This window comes from Colletotrichum acutatum (assembly GCF_030867785.1).
Source record: "Colletotrichum acutatum strain CBS 112980 chromosome Unknown BDZ83scaffold_128, whole genome shotgun sequence".
Taxonomy (NCBI): Eukaryota; Fungi; Ascomycota; class Sordariomycetes; order Glomerellales; family Glomerellaceae; genus Colletotrichum; species Colletotrichum acutatum.
The window spans coordinates 38,732-55,257 of NW_026849122.1; the positions used below are offsets into that span (position 1 = coordinate 38,732).

The window sequence follows — 16,526 nt, forward strand, 5'->3', positions numbered from 1 at the left end:
TTCATTATTCAAGCTGTGGAAACAACACGAACTGTAATCATGCGATGATATTGAGAAGTGAGGTTGAAGTCGCGTCAAGAGAAGAAGGTGAATGTACCCCAAGGGGGGAGAGCACACAATTCGGGAAGGAAGCTCCGATCCACTCCTGGACACTGCCAGCTGCTCACAGCCGAAGGAAGTGGAGCTTGTTGGATCGAGAGGTCCAATCGGAAGTAGTGGGTCGTCCCTCCGGCTCCGAACTCACAGATCCGGAGGGAGATCTCTGTACCGGTACCTTGGAGTCTCGGTCTCTTACTCGTTCGTAGGAATTGCTCAGACTAAAGGGCAGAATAGTCTGAAGCCACTCCAGTTGAAGTCATCATATCAATAGAAGGAACAAAATCATGCAGCCATAATTAGTGTGCGGGACTCAGTCTGGGTGCTCTTCGATGCAAGAAATGCATTTGGATGATGGGGCAAAGTCTCAACTCCGAAAGAGTGGGGCTCAACTCCGGAGGCCGTTCGTCATGGTCAAGTCTACAAGGCATCGACATCCATTGCAGCCGTATTTAGACCAGCTACCCGTTCCCTCAGTCTCAAGACCTTCATGATATCTTGTACTTATTCTGAAACTGCAGTTCTCTTTGGAAAGAGAAAAGTCAAAGATGGCCCCTCAAAGTGCAGAAGAACCCCTCAATGTCAATGACACGCAACCTCGCGAACCATTCACCATCTTCGATATATGCCAGAAAAGAATCATCATGTTTCTAGTCTCAGTTGCAGCCACTTGCAAGTCTAGCGACTTATTGGAGAATCCTTAGCTCCACTGCTAACCTGGACCGCAGTCTCAGGCTTCGCCTCAAACATCTACTTCCCAGCCCTACCCACCATCGCCGACGACCTCAACGTCTCAGTAGAGCTTGTCAACCTCACAGTAACCGCCTACCTCATATTCCAAGGTCTGGCACCCAGTGTATGGGGCCCAATCTCCGACGTCAAGGGCCGACGGGTCGCCTACTGCTGCACCTTTGTCGTATTCCTCGGCGCGTGCATCGGTCTAGCAGAAACCAGAAACTACGCAACTTTAATCGTCCTCAGATGTTTACAGAGCACTGGAAGCGCGAGCACCATTGCTATAGGCTCTGGAGTCATTAGCGATATAACGACGCGGCAAGAGAGGGGCGGGTACATGGGCGTCTTCCTGGCTGGCTTGCTGGTCCCAGTTGCCGTAGGGCCTGTCATCGGAGGTGCTTTGGCTGGATCTTTGGGATGGAGGAGCATCTTTTGGTTCCTTGCGATCTACTGCGCTGTATTTCTCGCATTGCTGTTACTTCTACTACCGGAAACTCTGAGGTCTGTCGTCGACAACGGTACTAGAACACCAAAGGGTTGTCTGGGAAAGTACCCCTTGATCATCTACCGACGAACCTCCCAGGTAGCATGGCGTGCTGGCACATCTGCTCCAAGAAAAGCATCTGCCAAGCATGTTGACATCACGGGACCCCTTCGGATCCTCTTCAACAAATGCGCCGCCCCTATTGTCTTGTTTCTCGCCGTCTACTACGCGGTATGGCAGATGAGCATCACAGCCATGTCAAGTCTTTTCAAATCACGCTACGGTCTATCAGAAACCCACATTGGCCTGACGTTCATCGCAAACGGTGTGGGCTCCATCATTGGCACGCTGGTCACGGGCAAGCTTCTTGACCTTAACTATCAGCGTGTCAAGGCAACGTATGAGGCGAGCAGCGACCAAGAAAGCAGCACCCTTACGAGCTCGGACATCAACGTGGGATTTCCAATCGAAAAAGCACGTCTTCGTCTCATACCAATCTTCGCGCTTCTCCAATGCGTCTCCATTGCAATCTTTGGCTGGACCATCAACTTCCCCCGCCAGGTACACATCGCAGTCCCCATCATCTCGACCTTCATCACGGGCTGGACCGCCGTTTCGACACAGTCTCTGGTCATGACGTACCTCATCGACGTCTTCCCCGACCGCAGCGCCGCAGCTAGCGCTAGCGTCAACCTCGCCAGGTGTCTTTTCGCCGCTAGCGGCACGAGCTTTGTGATGCCTATGGTGAGTGGGATCGGTGTGGGGTGGGCTTTCACCGTGTGTGTTGTGGCTCAGCTGGCTGCACTTCTTGGTGCTGGGGTGCAGTGGAAGTTTGCCGCGCGGTGGAGGGGGGAGATGAGCAAGACCTGATCAAGATCTTGAAGAAGACACGGCAATTATGTAGGGCCTGAGACAGTCAATGGTACGGGCTAAGGCTGACTAAAGCACCCCTGAGTTAGAATAGACGGAAGCGAATAATATTCAGCCCCGATCTTGATATAGCTTTTTGAAGACACTGTTTCGATCAGCTGTCTCACTCGGAAATGAAGAGTATGGAGGCTCACTGGAGGGACAACAGCATGTGTCGAGAAGTCTCACCAAGTCAAAGGACGCAGAAATCAGAATGAGTCGTAGGAGACGCTCCAGCACGAAGTCAACCGCCGGGTAGCAGGATGTCTTGGTGTTCTTAGCGAGAAGAAACGAATATCTTAGAGGCCTCTCCCAATTCGAAGGAGGGTTGAAAGAAAAAGGATAAGGAGAGACCAAAAGAGCACAGTATAAGATGGTAACCAGCATCATATTGATTGGTTTATTGTACTCACCGTTGATGCGTAGAAGACCTGGAGGATATGTCTTCAACTTGCTGCAAATTTTCTCAACTCTGGGCATTGCCATGATATATTATAACGACTCCTATTACTCGCGACTTTCCATATAGGAAAATTCGTTCAGAAGACGTTGAAACAGCAGCGTGGGAATGAGCAGACGTCGGCATAGATGACAATGTCGCCGCCGTCCAGCCTCTCCGCAACAGTATCGCGTCAGCGGCGTGGTCTCGAATGCACATCAACTGTCCTTCACTCTAAGACGTCTCTCATTATAAGCTTGACCTGTGGGATCCTGGAAATATGTAGGTTTCTTCAAGCTGCGATGTTGTGCGCGCAGGAGTGCAAAACTGCTGCATACCGTATTTTAAATGCAATTACAAATTTGTTGAATTATTTGTATAATCGTCTGGCATGGAAAACTTTGCAGCATGTTTGAAATCAACTCAATTTGGCCTTGAAGCACTGTGAAACACAGCTGGGCACCTCTCTGATAGATTGAAATCTTCGCCTTCGCCCATGGAGATATCAAAAGGTCGTGGACTCCATCAAGAAATTCAATCGCAACTCCACAAAGGTCGTGTCACAAGCCACGAGTGAGTGAAGTAGAAACAAGATTATAGTCGCAAAAAGCACGACAACCGGCTGCTAAGTGTATGACACGACTGACTCAAGATGGATGAGGAAGAAACAACCGGCATTAGTATTCAATAAATAGCCCATGACAGGTCGCTGAAGGGTTAGAACCTCCGAACCGCCGTGGGGCCGCGGAATCTGCGAAGATTGGAAAGCCACCCTCCGCTGTTTTCAGGTCCCTCATGACCAGGGTTCAAATCATGAGTCAAGTAGGCCGCGATGCTCATGGCGTCAAGGTTGTGTATCTTGCGTGGCTGCCGAGAGAGTTTCTGAGTTGTCGAACACGTCAGTCACAGTTGCCTTCCCTTCACGGCCTCAAGGGCCTGGTAGCTTTCAAATCGGGAGAAAATGTCGCCGACTTATGAAGCCATATTCGCCGAACCCAGCGAAACGCACATGAGATGCGTAAGCCACCCAGAGTTACAAATGAAATAGCCCGCATCCAAGGACCTCAGGGTCGCCAAGCAACCCGGACCTGGCCTACCAAGGTTGTGCCAGAGTCATAAGGGTACGTGCCTCCCCAGCATATGAGCCCAAGAGGATGCTCGCATTCCAAGATTCACATACCAAGCTCAGTATCTCTCTCACAATGATGCCGATTTCGGTTAACGTCACCGTCCAAAAGCCGCTCCCCGGGTTCAAGTCTGACACGACAAACACCAAGGCGGTCCAGCGGCGGTCCACACAGCAGCCGACAAATCGGCTCAGGTTCGACTTGAACTGCCGCTATTACGCGACTCGAGATGATGTTCCCCAGTGTTTAACATCCCTGTGGAGGTATCTGCTTCTCCCTAAGCACCAAAAGCAACTGGCAGGATGGGAGTTGCTGGGGAGAAAGCTGAGACGTGGGCAAAATATCGAAGACAAGACGCCGAAGATCGTGTTTTTGGAAGTGAGTCAACTGCTTCTCAGACACGTACGCCCATTTTCAGACATCACTGACATGAAATAGATGAGATTTGCTCATATTTGGCTGACCTACGACCAAATGGGCGTTGCAAGACGTGCGTTTCTGGATACTATGGAAGCCCTAAGAGACATCATGTCAGGGTTAGCGAGGGCGAATGCCGACGAGCGAGGTACCCTCGATTGGGGAAAAGTCTTTTCGTTTGCCTGTCATCCTCGCATTGCCGGTGAATGTAGGAGGCCGTGGGGCATTGAGCCGGCAGGTTACTACTGCCACCCTCTCGAACAGGGCGGGCCAAGTGGTAGTGCGCAGAAGGCAACCCAAGAGCTTCTCCTCAAGTACATGGAGGTATGTCTTAAAACCGACTGAGTCTTGACTATGTGTGGAATACTGAAAGAGCATGCTCAGGTGACAGACCCTGTTTGTGGAATGACCTTGGCGACGACCTCGAGTTCCGTCGCCCTTCGAGAGGCTCGTAGGCGAGTGGACCGGAGCGACGACAACACACAACCTCTCTGGAATGCCATTTTGTTTTCTTCGGTTCTCAGGTCCGACCCTCTTCAGCTCGATGTTGACTTGGCCGTCTTCACAACGAAGAAGGTCGTCAAGTGGTACGACGAGCTTCTTTCCTTGTGTAAGGTTGCTGTGCAATCTCAAGGCATCGAGAGTCGAGTGGACAAGGCGGTCACCCTTGCCAAACAACTACAAGTAGTGTCCGAACGGGAGACCGCCGCATCAGGAAGAGTATCGGTCACATCCGAGTCCGCGTCCGAGAAGACTCTCTGTGGCGAGAAAGATTGGGGTCTAGGCAAGGTGACTGTTATTGAAATCGAGGATGTCAAAGATTCGGCGAGGTACGAGAACGGAGAGGAGTTGGCTCAGCCCAAAAAGGCAAGATGGTGGAGAAGAGTGCTGGCGTCTTTCGTCACGAAAGTCCAGGTCTCGAATCGCCAACGGCAACAGGATGAGGCAAGCAAGCTTGTTCGCCGTTCGTTGGAGATCAGCCGCATAAGAACCGAGCTGAGCAAAAGTGTTGTTGAGTGTAAGCATCGTCCCAAATTCCACTTGAAAAGTCGAGGTAACTGACACCTATTGCAATCTACAGTTAGCGCCGAAGTCGAGCAACTCCGGCTTGCAGCCAGAGGGTTTATTTTGCAGCTGAAATTACAGACCAAATGGCGTCAGGTCCAGGCAGTGGCACAAAGACCCGGGGTGACCATGGCCGAGGTTAGCAAAGTGACGACTGTCAATATTGACCACTTGTCGTGTGAGCGACGGCGGACGCAGGCGATCCTCGAGAAAGTGAGCAAATTGAATCGGGCAGACGATGCCATGATGCAGGGAGCAAGAGAGATTTTGGGGCGTAGCAAGAGACTCAACAAGGAGCTCAAGAGCTTGCACAAGGACCTGAAGAAACACGCTTATCAATATGAACCCAGAGCAAGCTTGGGTCGGCGAGGGACACTTGTATGTTGCGGGTGAAAGCCAGAACGAGGGCTGCAGTTCGTGGAAAGGATTTGTGTACAGAGGTGAACCATCAAATTGAACTCCTCTTCCAAATTTTGGTTTGACTATTGATATCCAAGCGAGTATGTCACGTCTGCAAGTGCTGAGCATCGATTCATGAATGTGGCTTTCTGACTTCTGAATTGCTTCGGAAATAGTCGCTCGCGTGGGGACATGTCAATGTGGGCTTCTGAAGAAGCGCGTATGCGGGGCTCAACGTTCTGACAGCAGCAGGGCCAGCACGGACAGACCCTTGATGCAGACAGCGCCGCGGGGGAGGTATTGGGGCGCGCCGTTGAATGATCATCGCTGTGGCCACGATACCCTGCATCCCAGGGCGTTTTCTCTGTCTGCCATTCTGTGTACGAGGCGGCGTGCGTAGGCCATGAGGACAGGAAATGGCGAAGATACCGGCTTGGCCATTTGGCATCGCCACACCTTCCCATTTCGTTGAATGCCCTTGGTCATTTTTGTTTCCTTCATCCGATACCTCAACATCAGGGAGTGTCCTCCTGAGATGGAGAGCAAGCCATGTGAAGTGGGAATAGCGAGGCGAATGGGTACGAGAGCGGGCGTGGCGTTTGCTGTGGTCGGGGGACACGCTTGCGCTGCACGGTTCAGGCGGGCGTTGCCGCTGAAGAAGGATGAAGAGTCGATATTGAACAGAGTGACTGTGAACGGTGGTCGAGACCGTAGGCACGGTGGAGGGGAAGCTCGGCGAAGACATCCGTCATCCATCATTGGAAAAGAACAAGATGGGCCGTAAGCCATCTGATCCGTAGCCATGAATGAGCCCGGGGACGAGAAACCAGAGCGCTAGACTCCAGAGACCGGGGAGTTGGGCGCCAGACGTCGCGTGCCTGGGGTGGTTTCGGTCGGTCTAGAACTGGCGCGTTCTTCGCTTGTGTCCATCATGTGCTTGGTCTATCGGGACCGCCTAACGAGATTGCCGTGGCCGACATTTGTTCGAATCTTGATTGCGATGGCCACTGTGACGACTCGAGAACATGACTTTATCATGGGAAATGTAGGCAAAGAAGGTAAAAAGGCGTATCAGCGTACGCCAAACCCCACGCCGAGTCGACGGAGGCTGGAAGTGGGAGATAAGAAGGCAGGAAGGACTTTGACCGTGTTGGAAAGAAGGAGAAGAATCAGACGCAGCTGCCCATTCAGGCAATGGGAATCCCAACGCATCCAGATCTTGTGTCTTGTGCCTTACTTCCCTCACTCACTGGCTGTCCCCCTCTTTCCTGCCTCTAAGGTTCCTGCCTCTGTCTCCCGTCTGCCTCTCTCCTTCCCTCCATCTTGCCGTCGCAGGTGAACAAGGTGCTCCTTCCATTCCATCCCCCCGCAAATTCATCAGAAAAGAAGGCACGGCTTTACTCCATTCATTTGAAAGATAATTTAGTTAGCCGAACGAAAACAAACAACATGAAAATCAATTCCCTCCACATCGCCCACGATAATGTAATTTCCTAAACATGTGTTCCGACACCGCTCCTCCCGTGCAAAGGTGTGTGTGTGTGTGTGTGAAGACGTGTGTGTGTGCCCCTTGTGACCGTCCACCACCAGCACCACCGACCGCCAGCACTCAATCAGCCATATCCGCAGTCCTCCCCCCTCCCCTCCCCTCGCGCCGCAACACGAAACCACGTCACCTCCCATCTTCTCTTCTTCCACAACAACACCTCGCCGTTCCACCACTCTTCGTCGCAAACTTTCCATTTCCCATCTTCCTTTGGATTAACTCGATTCTGCAGCTTCAGAAAGCTCCGACGCGTCACTTTTCAATCATCTTCATCCACCCGTAAGTCTTCCAAAAACGACCAACTTGGGCCCGTTTTTCCCGCCCATCGCGCCGTCGCCACACGCCTTCAGGTTTCCCCTCCTTCTACCCATTCTTCATGTCTCTTTCTCACGAGCGCATTCACAACCACAACCTATTCTTTTCGTCGCATTGCATCTATCACGATCGCGTCAATCTCGTCGTTGTAAACCAATAACTAACATTTCATCGCGACACCAGACCAACCGTCAAAATGGCACGTGAAGGAACCCGCTCCCAGACCGGCAACTCCAAGCCGCGCCTCTTCCCAGTCGTCGACACCGCTCCTGTTCGCAAGCAGAACACCGCGACCACCACGACCGCGAAGAAGCCCAAGACCACTTCTACCGCTGCCAAGGCCGCGAAGCCTGTCGGCGTCACCAAGAAGAAGGCCACCACCGCCAAGAAGGGCCCTTCTGTCGCTACCAAGGTATGTTCATGATGCATTATACCTTACAGGTGCTGGAGGCGCGCAGCTCTCTCTCTTGTGTTCGTGTTCAGAAAATCCGGCCGACCAAGTCGCGCGTCCCACCAATACTTCTGCCCCAAGCCCATGATATAGACCCTCTTAATAACTCTTCTTGCCATTACTCAACAACTGAGCTTCATCACTAACACACCTTCCGCAGGCCAAGTCGGTAGCCAAGAAGGCAGAAACCAAGGTCGCCGCCGCCACCAAGGCAGGCAAGAAGGAGACCAAGCCCAAGACCACAAAGGCCAAGGCAACCCCCGCCGCCGCCTAAGTGTGTCTTGGCTACTTCTTCTTCGACGCATGCCTCGCGCATGAATGAGTCTCCCTCTCTCTCTTCAATCTTCAGTACGGGGCTTGCCAGTGTCATTTCTCCTCCAAAATACCACCTTGATTGTTGTTGAGCGAGCGGACTTTTTGGGCTTGCTATTTGTGACTTTGGGTTCTTGGGCGGGCGTCTTGTCTATCGGATTGCTGTCTGTCTATACGCGCCGCGTCCGCATGTTGTTTGGCGAGGCTAGCTTCTCGGTATTCCTCTCTTTAGTGTAACGTTTGGGTTTTGTTCGGACTGTGGGTTGGGAATGCAAATAGGTAGGTTACTTACTTGTTGGGCTTAGGTCTGGGTCCGGGTCTGGGTCTGGGCTCGTCTGGTTTGCTTGACGTTTTACTGTCTTGCAGCAAGGACCGAACAGGGGTCCAATTCAACAGTCAATCAGGGATAAAATCGATTCTCGTTTGTATCATCTTCTGTCCCATGTCTACGCTTGAAAAGCGTCTGTCATGTTCGAGCACGTTACTTACCTACCTCACAAGGTAGGACAAGAAAGGCATCTAGCATACTCACACACTCATCCAACATGAACTAGACTAACGCGGTAGGTCTTTCTTGCCAAGGATGATCGACGGCCAATGATCAAGGGGTAGTAGCAGCGGCAACTGAGAGGAATCGTTGATAGAAGTGCATTCAAAAGTATAAACGAAAGTGGTATCAAGGTGCACAAAGTGTGCCAGTACGTCTATGACACTTTTCCAAAAACCCCATTGCCCCTTTTCGCCCCCCCCCCCCTTCTTTTTGGGTGGCATACAGCCTTGGAACCCAACAACCTTCTCCGTATCGAACCATCGTCGTTATGCCCAATAGGTTGACCCATCCAATGCCGTCGAACAAAAGTAATGCTGATGCTCCATAGTTCAACCAACCACAAGCGCCGTGTTTCCCATTACACCAACCAGTACAAGCTCCGTCAAAAATCGAGAATCAGAATTAGATGGGGAAGTCCAACTGCTGCTCCGCCCATGGGATGTTGTAGTGGTTCTCCCAGTTGCGTCCGTTGCGCGGGCCCTCCTTGATGAGCTGCATCTCCCGGACCCCGCAAAACATGCCGTTGCGCCCCGTCCGCTCAACCATCTTCCACCCTTCCCGGCGTTGGTAAATTTCTTCCATGAAGCGTTGCCCTTCAACAACTCCTCTGTGAGGGTTCGGGGTCGGGAACCGTGAAAAGTAGGTGATGATCTCCTGCGGCAGGGCCATAAGCCGTTCCCAATGGCGGATGACACGTTCGAGGCGTTGTGTCCTCTTGCGATATGCCACGCGCACGTATGGGTTCACAAAGACGCCCATGTCTGGCTCTCCGGCCTTATCCGCAACACTCGTAACATCGGCAAGGAACAGACAGCATTCGCAGGCGTCAAAGTAGACCTCGGGCTCGTAGCGGAATCGGACTGGTGTCGTCGTGTTGTGAGGGTGATCTGGGTTAATGACGTGGTGCGCAACAGCTTGCCAGTCTTTGGTTGGCAGCTTCTTGTCCAAGTTCTGGATGTACTTGGCTTGCATGGCCACCATTCCACCCCAGCAGCTCTTGACGGGGACCGCATCTGTCTGCGAGAGCATGGCCTTGCGCGAGATTGCCTGGCCCTTGTTGGTGAAGTACGGAAAGATTGGGATGCCGTTGGAGTAACCTTCTGCATCGCGCTGCGCATAAAGGTCATACTCGAGGAAGGGGTTCCAGTCATAGTCCAAGGAACATGCCGAAAGATAGTGAGCTTTGCCGTCTTCGCCCGCATTCGTGTTGAACAGTAGATGAGCAGCGTCTACCGGCGCAAAGAGCGCGTCGTTAAGGAACAAGATCTTGTCATACTTGACAATCCCTGCATCCGTGTCGTACTGGTCCAACGGGTAGAGCGCGCGGTTGCGCATCTCGGACAGATACGCCAAGCGTTTCAACCTCTGTGTTCCATCAGGCATGGTGACATGCGGGAAGACGTTGTAGTCGACCTGTCCCTCGCTGACGATCTTGTGCTTGCATGGCACATTTTTCTTAAACTCCTCCAAAGCAGCAGTACCCAAGTCACCGCTGTCATTTTCGTAGATGCTAAGGAATGTGTTGTCCTCGCCAATCATGTGGATTAGGTCCAGTACATTCTTGGCCCATTCTCCCCCTGCAATCTTTCCCTCTGGATCAAACAAACTGACGGCAATGAATACCTTTTCGTTTTGCATGTTGGCGCAACCAGAAAGGCTGTCGGACACTAGACATCTTTTTCTCAAATCCTTGTAGTGCTTCGGATGGCGCGTGTACGACGGGAAGAATATCGGCGTTGTAACAATGATGAAGAGTATGAACATGAACGTATATCGGAGTAAGAGTCGCGGAAGGGATCGAGGTTGGCGGCGGAACTTTCTCAACAATGACTTTGGCCGTCCTTTGAGCCATGCAAGCAGTGTTCCTCGTTGCCTCCGGCGCGAAATCGAGGTCGAGCCGGGCAGCAATGGTTCCTTGTGTTCGTCGTCGAGGTCAAAATCCTCTACGGATGATGAAGATCGCTCTTCAGCGAAGGCAAATTCCCCTGATTTCGGCATTGCGGTACTTTTGTTCGTGCCAATGAAACGAGGCTCGGTTTAAGGGGTCGTGGTCGTATTCGTCGTCTTCGTCGTCTTCTTTATACAAATATGTGTCTATGAAGGTCCTGGAGGGTATCACCATGTAAGTCTACGCCAAAGTCGTGTGCCAAGACAAAGCTCACGATGATATTAATGGTTTAAAAAGGATTCCCGTTGGTCGTAACTGAAAGTAGATGTTACAACAGCTACACAGAAGCCAGGTGTCAAGTCCGGCCGTTGTCGAGTTTTGTTTGGAACATGCGCGGTCAGAGATTCCAAGATCGGACGACGATTGCAGGGCTTGGACTGAAGACGAGCTGACGTTGTCTGAGCAGGGGAACAGGTCCAACGGGTCTCCTTGGCAGAGGTGGGAGGGGGGAACTCGGTAGCAAGGCGAGGAAACGGAGGATTAAACTAAAGTAATAAGGTAGGCCAGGAGAAGAAAGAAGATGGGGGGGATAAGCATTACAAGAATGGTAGCGGCTACTTGACGAAGCACAGGAAGGGAAAGGCGTGGAGGCGTGGAGGCGTGTAGGTCTGGAACGACGGCGAGGAGGAACCAGGACGAAAAAGGCTTCGAGGAATGGGCTTAGAGTTTGGGATCGAGTTTGGGGGCAGACCAAACATCAGTCCGGCCCTGCCCCAACAGCAGCCACAATTCCATAGCGGACGACCCACGGTCCATGATCCACGACGGCCCACGGCCCACGGCGATGACGGCCACCGCTAGAGGTTGGCCGGGGGCACGACGCTTCCGAATTGGGAGCAGCATTGTGCAATTGAGGATGGTCCATGGTGTGGCTCATGGAGCCAGTGACAGGACCTGGTGGCCCATGGATGGATGGACCATGGGAGGGAGGGAGAGAGAGAGACGGGCAGGGACCTGAGATGCACAGTCTGGCCCATAATCTATCTGCTCCGTAGTCGTACAGAAGATTTGTGTGGAGTGCACTCTGTACGGATACAGTATCTATATTTGTACAGTCGTTGTGTAGAGGCGTCGAGGCGTAAAGTGCGGGTAGGGACTTCGTAGAGAGCGTACCTATCCTAGGCGTGAACATGGGGAGAGATGGCGAGGTATGCGCAGCCGCAGATGCTAGGGCAGAGGCGCAACATGGCGACAGCTTGACTCGGGGGCGGCAAGGGTTGGACGTGACCACACTTCACCGTTCCTGGTCAAAGGGTCGGTGCCATCGGCGGTACATAGACAAAGGGGGCGCGCCGCGCGCAATGGCTGCGTGGTTGCCAACTTGCTTGCTTGGTGCCCTGGTGAGTGGGTGCAGGGGAAGCAAGCGCAGGACGCATGTCGCAGGGCAGCGTGGGGACGCAAACCCTCTCGACGACCTCGAAACTATGTTTCTGTTCCGGCAATGCGACGCCATCCTGGTCTGAACCTCATACACTACCTACACAAGTGGTGGTGGTGGACTGCTGGTGGGGCCCACGGAGAGAGCAGCTTTGCAGCTTTGGTTTGCTTCATCCATTGTTTTCATGTAGAGGCATCGAGCCGAAGACGTGCGCCATTGGCCAGGAGGAGGCGGTGGTGGTGGTGAACCGTTGGGGTATGGCGAATTTGCCCTCGATCATTCACATTCAGGCATAGTAGGTAGGAGATGGCTTTCGGCCGACATTCGCAGGAAGACGGGAGGTGATGCCGCCGGGAGACTGACTCAATGGATGAAGATGGTCAAGTTGGGTGAGTGAGACATTGATCTCGGTTTCCAAGTGTTGCAGCTTTTAGGTTGAGGTTGGGGAATATCAAAATGAAAAAAAAAAAAAAAAAAAAAAAAAAAAAAAACGCCATATGAAAGAGGAAGAAGTTCCGCATCCAGTGTCGGAGGCCAGGGTAAGAACGTGCTCGATAGACGTCGAACAAGAAGGTCCGGCTGGGCAAGCGGCAGACATGGGTAGCTCCGGCACCTGCCAGCTGTGCCTCTCCTTGCTGACCTACCTTTACCTTGGGAAGGACCTTGGCATGCAGCTACCTTCCGGGATTGTGCTTGAGGTGAGCAATGGAAACAACCTAACCATGACATCAAGACATAATCAGATTGCAAGTACGGAGTACCTTATAGTGCAAACATCGCCTCGATTGTTTGATAAATATGTCGTTTGCGCTGCCAAACATTGAACGAGTCCATGGTGATCAGATTATTATGTACGTGGTCTCGGTGGTGCCAGTTGCTAATTGGAGAAAGACAAGGAGGCAAGGGGTAAGGAGTACCTTAGTGTAGCGGGCCCCGTCTCTCAAGCATCAAAGATCGCAAGCACCAAAGTGCAGGGCTGCTAACCAAGGAGTCAGTGAATGCCAAGGTCTAAATGGAAGGAGGTTTTGGAGCTCCCAGCCGTGACAGTCACTGTGACACTAGACTTGATGAGGATTAACGCGATGCTCCCCTGCTAATGATCAGAATCACCACTACCGGATGCACGGCCCATTTCTCATCTCGTTTCGGCCGGCCTTTTTTTTTTTCTTTTTCTTATTCACTTCTTTCCCAAATTCCCATCAGGCGGCAAGCAAGTGTGGCAGCTCGCAAGCGGACACAACAATAACAAGTCAGGCGTGCATGCGTGCCAGGTTCCTTCTGATTTTCCCCCTTCTTCCTTTCACGCTGGGTGCTTACCTAAGTCTAAAGGCACGAATACCTCTTTCCTTTCCCCGACTCCCCGAGGCAGGTCTTCGAGGTTAGGTTCTCATCCTTCCCGTTGATTCCTTCCGCGGCCCCTCTCTCAATGGAGCACCTCAACTCTTGGCAAGAGGTACCTGCCATTCCGCACGAGCTTCCATTGTTGACAACCTTCAAGTTGATGCATCACGGAATGCATGGAATGATGCAAATTGCAAATCGCACTCGGGAACAGTTGCTCTACTGTATGCGTCACCACACCTTCCCTCATCATCCCACACACACACACACACACACACACACACACACACACACAAGGCATCGTTCCACTGTTGACGGCACGCCGCACCACCCACCTTCCGTCCTGTTGTGATGCGCTGCCAAACTCCACGTTGCATCCCTGCCGTTGTACCGACCGGATCCGCACCACTGGGAATTTCCCCTATTGCTGACTTGCTGTCTATCATTTCTGCTGCGCGCCTAGAAATTTTTGCAACGGCCAAGTTGGTCAAGAAAAAAGGGTCAAATCTTAAGATTAAGTAAAGTTCGCTGCAATCTCTGCAGACTACCGAGTATCTTACGCCGTACGGCCCATGTCGCACTGCTCATCGGCCATGGAGGCACCAGGCAAGCAACAATCACCGGCCATTCAGTCCTTGGGTTCACCAATCATTACATCTGCCTCGGTACTTCCGTCCATGCAGCTTGCAGGCGTTGGTTGGCGACTTGGCGCACGCCATCAGCCACAATTCGTCGAGTCCCCTTACGCAATCCACTCGATAAGGTGCTTTAGTCAGCGGCCATCTCTCACTCAATCTCCGTTGCTCACTCACTTCCATGTCACTCACTCACTCACGCACTCACTCACTGTTCAGACGTTTATGAGCACAATGAACGAGGAGGATAACATTGAGTAGTAAAGTAGCAATGCCCACTCTCGATTCTGTACGGACACATCAAGTGCGGCTTCTCTGAGGTATGGAAATGCGTCTTTGGACCATCACGATCCTCACTGGTCGCAATTTTCCCCTTCGCAGGCCATCGTTCAATTCTCTCACGCGCCAGCTCCACCCTCATTTCGGCTCCGCGGCATCGTCAACAGGCCTGTGAGAGAGCGGGGCCGCGATTCGCGGCCTCCGATCGGCGTCTGTCAGCACCACGCTCAATTCCTCCCACATGGCCACGCCTCTTTACACCTCTTCATCTGGCTTAGTGCAGATAGATGCAAGACGTCCAAGAACCACGCTATCGTTTCCTCAACCCAACAGTTGAACTTTAGCTTCAGCTGGTCATGACACTGCATGAATGGCAGCCTAGAAATACGACTTGCTGAGGTAATAATAAGCATTCCTACTGAGCGTAGAGGTCTACGGACCGTTCCTCTTCTCTTTATGGCTCAAGATGCGGGATGTATGAGCTTCTGAAGATTGAAGTATCCGTACGGAGTACGCAATGCTCAGACGTCAATTAATTTTACTCCTTAGAACACTACGAATATGGGTACAAATAGGGTTTCTGGTTGCCTTGTTTGCACTGTTCCTGGATTTACCACTGCAACCCTTGCATTTCTTCCTCTATGATCCGAAGAGGATTGAAATCCCTGTAGACCGGATAGCCATTTTGAACCTTACCTTCCTATTGGTGATCCTTGCTCCATCGACACAACTCACGACGTGATTGCCTGCACTGTTTACCATGAACCAAATGGACTAGGTAAAGTCTCTAGTTTCATCATTATCAAGAGAAATGGATGACAAGCTCCTATATGACTGGTCAAGAGCCTCTACCTTGGCGCATGAAGTGTCACTTGTCAAGCCGGAGCCTCCTTCCGAAGCAGGCGTGTATAGAATGAGAGCCCAAGTTTCTTCATGCATAAACACGTATGAGAGAGTCCCTGTTTGGTCGCCTAGTTGCACTCAACTAATGGAGCCTCTATCCTGGAGGAGGGCGTCTCTGAAGGGACGCATGCCGGCACCTCCGCCATAGGCCGGTATCACACGAGTGATACCGCAATGCAAGCCGATGACTTGTAAATCAGATGTCTTCACTCATCGTCTTCACCTAAGGCTCTCAGGCGAGCCTAGCCAGCAAAATGGAACTGCCTCACCAAGACGGACACCATCGCATGTCGTCAGTGAAAGTGTACTCTTCTACTAATTCGTTCTTACTCAACTTATCCAGAATCTCTCCGTTGAACAATAATGAATTCACGAAATTTGAGACTCCTGCTAATACTGTGAAGCTTGAGTAGATACACCGCGTTGATACTCTGAATTGCATAACTGAACCCCCAGTGTGTATGTCGGCTCGCTACCTACTCCCACGCCCGTAAAGCCTTATACCCTCGAGCACATTGCCAAGACATGATGTCGAATTGCCGAGTCGCAACCATCGCGAAATTGATCTCGCTCGTGTTGACCTCGTATCTGACTGAGAACCCTTCTCCAATACCAGGACTCCATACTTCCAATATCTTCAAACAAGGCATACATGTAGCTGCACGACTTGCTGCAGCAAGTAGACAATCTGCCTCTAAAGAACTAACAGCCAGTCGCCCAAGCTGGCAGCTGAGGACTAGGCGCTCAAGCTTGCAAGAAGGTGATGCCTCGCTGAATGAGATCAAAAGATTGAAGTTGGAAAAGAGATCTCTCGCATCGATGACATGTGTAATCGCCGGTTCCTTAAGATGAAAGCTGGTGGAAACTGCAATCTGGAGCACACCTACTGTCCCATTTGCTTCCTCAGAGTCACCTTGGCTTTGTGCTTCGGATATCAATTTGGACCGAGACTGCAACATGGATAACTTCCGCAGAGAAGGAACTCGATCTGCAACCATGAAAGTGGCTTTGGCTCCGATTGCTTGTTGAAATATCTGCTTCTTTGCAAGCTGTTGTTCAAAGTCGAGTCGCTGAAGACACGGAAAGCTGTCGCAGAGATGAAGGAGTAAGAAAGACGAACAGCTCCAAGAGATTGTTGTGCTGATGGAAATTGCGGTGATACTAGGGACTACCTCAACAGGCCCTTGCCTGGTGATG

At 51.8% G+C, this 16,526-nt stretch overlaps 6 protein-coding genes across 6 annotated transcripts; 4 read left to right on the forward strand and 2 right to left on the reverse strand.

The window, feature by feature from the left end:
• Positions 1-568: 568 nt before the first annotated feature.
• On the forward strand, positions 569-2,185 carry BDZ83DRAFT_744277 (major facilitator superfamily transporter; the record flags this gene model as incomplete). Its single annotated transcript, XM_060513155.1, has 2 exons — positions 569-768; positions 825-2,185. The coding sequence occupies exons 1-2, from the start codon at positions 645-647 to the stop codon at positions 2,183-2,185; spliced, it is 1,485 nt and encodes a 494-aa protein (XP_060360065.1). The 5' UTR covers positions 569-644.
• Positions 2,186-3,865: 1,680 nt separating this feature from the next.
• Positions 3,866-5,883, forward strand: BDZ83DRAFT_756467 (uncharacterized protein; the record flags this gene model as incomplete). The annotated part of the gene is made up of 5 exons (XM_060514753.1): positions 3,866-4,168; positions 4,229-4,531; positions 4,592-5,225; positions 5,289-5,650; positions 5,848-5,883. 5 exons carry the CDS (start codon positions 3,866-3,868, stop codon positions 5,881-5,883), a joined length of 1,638 nt encoding a protein of 545 aa, XP_060360066.1.
• Positions 5,884-7,728: 1,845 nt separating this feature from the next.
• Positions 7,729-8,257, forward strand: BDZ83DRAFT_756468 (uncharacterized protein; the record flags this gene model as incomplete). Its single annotated transcript, XM_060514754.1, has 2 exons — positions 7,729-7,944; positions 8,144-8,257. The coding sequence occupies 2 exons, from the start codon at positions 7,729-7,731 to the stop codon at positions 8,255-8,257; spliced, it is 330 nt and encodes a 109-aa protein (XP_060360067.1).
• A 990-nt stretch (positions 8,258-9,247) lies between these two features.
• On the reverse strand, positions 9,248-10,843 carry BDZ83DRAFT_723174 (cryptococcal mannosyltransferase 1-domain-containing protein; the record flags this gene model as incomplete). The annotated part of the gene is made up of 1 exon (XM_060512530.1): positions 9,248-10,843. The coding sequence occupies one exon, from the start codon at positions 10,841-10,843 to the stop codon at positions 9,248-9,250; it is 1,596 nt and encodes a 531-aa protein (XP_060360068.1).
• A 1,849-nt stretch (positions 10,844-12,692) lies between these two features.
• Positions 12,693-13,193, forward strand: BDZ83DRAFT_636347 (uncharacterized protein). The gene has a single exon (XM_060509250.1). It carries the CDS (start codon positions 12,768-12,770, stop codon positions 12,993-12,995), a length of 228 nt encoding a protein of 75 aa, XP_060360069.1. The 5' UTR covers positions 12,693-12,767; the 3' UTR covers positions 12,996-13,193.
• Positions 13,194-13,368: 175 nt separating this feature from the next.
• On the reverse strand, positions 13,369-13,859 carry BDZ83DRAFT_636348 (uncharacterized protein). The gene has a single exon (XM_060509251.1). It carries the CDS (start codon positions 13,811-13,813, stop codon positions 13,595-13,597), a length of 219 nt encoding a protein of 72 aa, XP_060360070.1. The 5' UTR covers positions 13,814-13,859; the 3' UTR covers positions 13,369-13,594.
• Between the last annotated feature and the right edge of the window lie 2,667 nt (positions 13,860-16,526).

Excerpts from the sequence above, each read along its gene's own strand:
- BDZ83DRAFT_636347 (XM_060509250.1), top strand. The coding sequence starts at position 12,768 with ATGGGTAGCTCCGGCACCTGCCAGCTGTGCCTCTCCTTGCTGACCTAC.
- BDZ83DRAFT_636348 (XM_060509251.1), bottom strand. The coding sequence starts at position 13,813 with ATGCCTTGTGTGTGTGTGTGTGTGTGTGTGTGTGTGTGTGTGTGTGGG.